Source organism: Limulus polyphemus, unplaced genomic scaffold (assembly GCF_000517525.1).
Source record: "Limulus polyphemus unplaced genomic scaffold, Limulus_polyphemus-2.1.2 Scaffold4015, whole genome shotgun sequence".
NCBI lineage: Eukaryota > Metazoa > Arthropoda > Merostomata > Xiphosura > Limulidae > Limulus > Limulus polyphemus.
In genome coordinates this window covers 53,192-57,383 of record NW_013669625.1, presented here as the reverse complement: position 1 = coordinate 57,383, position 4,192 = coordinate 53,192, and the positions used below count along the sequence as shown (strand labels likewise).

The 4,192-nt window shown below is 32.9% G+C and overlaps 1 protein-coding gene and 1 long non-coding RNA gene across 10 annotated transcripts in view; one reads left to right on the top strand and one right to left on the bottom strand.

The window, feature by feature from the left end:
• LOC111088565 overlaps positions 1-1,539 on the bottom strand; it is a 10,709-nt gene extending 9,170 nt beyond the window's left edge. The window contains exon 1 of the long non-coding RNA XR_002613040.1: positions 1,038-1,539. This is a non-coding gene — a long non-coding RNA (uncharacterized LOC111088565). The remainder of the gene's footprint in view (positions 1-1,037) is intronic.
• The window catches only part of LOC106470455, a 46,389-nt gene that overhangs the window by 5,380 nt on the left and 36,817 nt on the right, over positions 1-4,192 (top strand). For 3 of the 9 annotated variants that reach the window (XM_022399057.1, XM_022399054.1, XM_022399060.1), the window contains exons 1-2: positions 1,520-1,767; positions 1,900-1,980. The exons of 3 other annotated variants lie outside the window; for them this stretch is intronic. Coding sequence is in view for 2 of the 6 variants with exons in the window: in XM_022399056.1 (XP_022254764.1) it covers positions 1,752-1,767 (16 nt within the window). In the remaining 4 variants the exon portion in view is untranslated. Of the gene's footprint in view, positions 1-1,519; positions 1,768-1,899; positions 1,981-4,192 lie in introns of those variants that run through there. 3 more of the 9 variants (XM_022399056.1, XM_022399062.1, XM_013931015.2) reach the window with 2 other exon arrangements.

Here is a 4,192-nt window from a genome sequence, read left to right as displayed (position 1 = left end):
GATTACAGTTAAACGATTATAACCCCAACAGTATTTTAAATTAATTACAGTTAAACGATTATAACCTGAACAGTATTTTACATTAATTACAGTTAAACGATTATAACCCCAACAGTATTTTACATTGATTACAATTAAACGATTATAACCCCAACAGTATTTTACATTAATTACAGTTAAACGATTATAACCCCAACAGTATTTTACATTGATTACAGTTAAACGATTATAACCCCAACAGTATTTTAAACCAACAGTGTTTTACATTAATTACAGTTAAACGATTATAACCCCAACAGTATTTTACATTGATTACAGTTAAACGATTATAACCCCAACAGTATTTTACATTAATTACAGTTAAACGATTATAACCCCAACAGTGTTTTACATTGATTACAGTTAAACGATTATAACCTGAACAGTATTTTACATTAATTACAGTTAAACGATTATAACCCCAACAGTATTTTACAATAGTTAGAAACTAAATCATATTACCCCACTGTTTTACATTAATTCGAGAAATACACAGCATTGTTATGTTTATTAAAACAATAAGTTAGTATAAACCCACTACAACATATTACCATCTACTACAACATATTACCACATACTACAACATATTACTACATACTACAATATATTACTACATACTACAACATATTACTACATACTACAACATATTACTACATACTACAATATATTACCACATACTACAACATATTACCACATACTACAACATATTAATACAAACTACTACACATTACTACATACTACAACATATTAATACATACTACAACATATTACTACATATTAATACATACTACAACATATTACTACATACTACAACATATTACTACATTCTACAACATATTACTACATACTACAACATATTACCACATACTACAACATATTAATACAAATTACTACACATTACTACATACTACAACATATTAATACATACTACAACATATTACTACATATTACCACATTCTACAATATATTACCACATACTACAACATATTACCACATACTAGTGTCCTTGAAGTGTGTATCTATTCTTACATCAGAGTTTACCCCATCATAGAAGTGAATATCGTCACAAGGTAGATACTGCTAGGGGCGGCGGGTGTTTTGTGTAGTCAGACAGGTCCTTAGCTCCGAATTTGCGCTTTGTTTGGCACAAATTGATGTATTTGTTGCAGTTTTTACAAGTGACTGTATGTATCTACTGATAAAAACACACACACGCAGGTTGGCCTTCAAGAAGCTAAATTTTTCAAATTGTTGCTGTGTGTTTGCTCTAAACTACAGCCACATCATTGTTTGCTGTTGAAAGACGACGCAAGTTCGTGAATAGACCAAACCCTGGAGAGACGATCTACGGAAGACGACATTAGATGTTTCGAACCCCTTTGCTCTTCCCTCCCTGCTAGTCGATAGTCCACCCGCTGTTTCCTGGCGCGCTGTGCTTGTCGGGAAATTGTAGAGTGTTTCGTGTTTCTGTCAAGTAAGCCAGAGACGCAACTCAAACTCAGGCCTGGAATCTGCGACTGTTCTCCTACCCACCGTCTCGAGGTTGGGGGCCTGAATTTGGCGGGAAACCGTCCTAGCAAGATCAAAGTGTGGAGGGCTAAGGGTTGTCGAAATTCCTGTTAATACTAGAACTAGCAGAAGAGGCGTTCTGAAGCCCAGAGTGTACATAGTTCTTCTTCATTTTGCCACTAATTTGGACGAGCTAGCTGGTTATGCTGGCCTGGTATGGTACGGATCTTTTTTCTGTTCTTCTTCTTCTAGATACGTTGTTATAAATGTTGCGGTGAATTTAGTAGAAACTATCGCATACAGTGCTTTTACATAGGATATAAACATGACCATATATATTTTTATATATAGCTCTCACATATGAGTTACTACTGCACAGGCAAACCTAAATATAGGCATCACACGGACGTATAAAGGGAGTAGAAAGTAGAGGTAAGCACACCAATTAATTAGAGGCAGTGTGTGTGTATTAACGTATAAACAAATTAATATATTGGTAGTAAGGTGTATAACTATATATATATATTTACTAATAAGTTTTATAAAGTAGGGTTTATATTTATTTAACCACCTCTCTACTATCATACTATAACTCTAATCAATAGAAACCGACTCTTCTGAAGTCGTACTCTGAATATCGAACTTTATTTGTTTGACAAGATTGATTGACTTGCTTATTATAATGTATTTTATTTATCCAATTCAATGAACACTATTATTAGCATTTTCAAACAGACACATATATATATACACGATTACTCACAAAGTACCTCAAGACCTTATTATATGAGATGATTGTTTCTGGTAGACTATAGATAAAGTATCTAGTCACCCATCGCCAACTTTTGGGCTACTCAAATCAGTCAGTGGGATTTAACTGACAATGTTGTAAGTCACCAACTTTTGGGCTACTCAAATCAGTCAGTGGGATTTAACTGACACTGTTGTAAATCACCAACTTTTGGGCTACTCAAATCAGTCAGTGGGATTTAACTGACAATGTTGTAAATCACCAACTTTTGGGCTACTCTAATCAACCAGTGGGATTTAACTGACACTGTTGTAAATCACCAACTTTTGGGCTACTCTAATCAACCAGTGGGACTTAACTGACAATGTTGTAAATCACCAACTTTTGGGCTACTCTAATCAACCAGTGGGATTTAACTGACACTGTTGTAAATCACCAACTTTTGGGCTACTCTAATCAACCAGTGGGATTTAACTGACACTGTTGTGAATCACCAACTTTTGGGCTACTCTAATCAAACAGTGGGATTTAACTGACAATGTTGTAAATCACCAACTTTTGGGCTACTCTAATCAACCAGTGGGATTTAACTGACAATGTTGTAAGTCACCAACTTTTGGGCTACTCTAATCAACCAGTGGGATTTAACTGACACTGTTGTAAATCACCAACTTTTGGGCTACTCTAATCAACCAGTGGGATTTAACTGACACTGTTGTAAAGCGTCCATACCCTAAAAGTACGAAGCACGTTTTTTTGCATCAATATGATGCGAACTTTAGACTCTCCGTTTCACAGTCCGGTCCGTTAACTATTGCGAAACGTTTGGCTTGAAAACATAATAGTGTAGTAACCTTGTAAATTTAAATATAATTATAGATATATTTATATAAATAATGTAAAGAAACACATTAACGGATGTACTATATATGTGTATAAATAATGTAAAGGAACACATTTACGGCTAGATTATACCTGTGTATAAATAATGTAAAGGAACACATTTACGTCTAGACTATATATGTGTATAAATAATGTAAAGGAACACATTTACGGCTAGACTATATATGTGTATATAAATAATGTAAAGGAACACATTTATGATTCGACTATATATGTGTATAAATAATGTAAAGGTGAACATTTACGGCTAGACTATTCCTGTGTATAAATAATGTAAAGGAACACATTTACGTCTTGACTATATATGTGTATAAATAATGTAAAGGAACACATTTACGTGGGACTATATATGTGTATAAATAACGTAAAGGAACACATTTACGTCTAGACTATACCTGTGTATAAATAATGTAAAGGAATACAATTACGTCTAGACTATATATGTGTATAAATAATGTAAAGGAACACATTTACGGTGGGACTATATATGTGTATAAATAATGTAAAGGAACACATTTATGATTCGACTATATATATGTGTATAAATAATGTAAAGGAATACAATTACGTCTAGACTATACATGTGTATAAATAATGTAAAGAAACACATTAACGGATGTACTATACATGTGTATAAATAATGTAAAGGCAAACATTTACGGCTAGATTATACCTGTGTATAAATAATGTAAAGGAACACATTTACGTCTTGACTATATATGTGTATAAATAATGTAAAGGTGAACATTTACGTCTTGACTATATATGTGTATAAATAATGTAAAGGAACACATTTACGGTGGGACTATATATGTGTATAAATAACGTAAAGGAACACATTTACGGCTAGACTATTCCTGTGTATAAATAATGTAAAGGAACACATTTACGTCTTGACTATATATGTGTATAAATAATGTAAAGGAACACATTTACGTCTAGACTATATATGTGTATAAATAATGTAAAGGAACACATTTACGGCTAGAC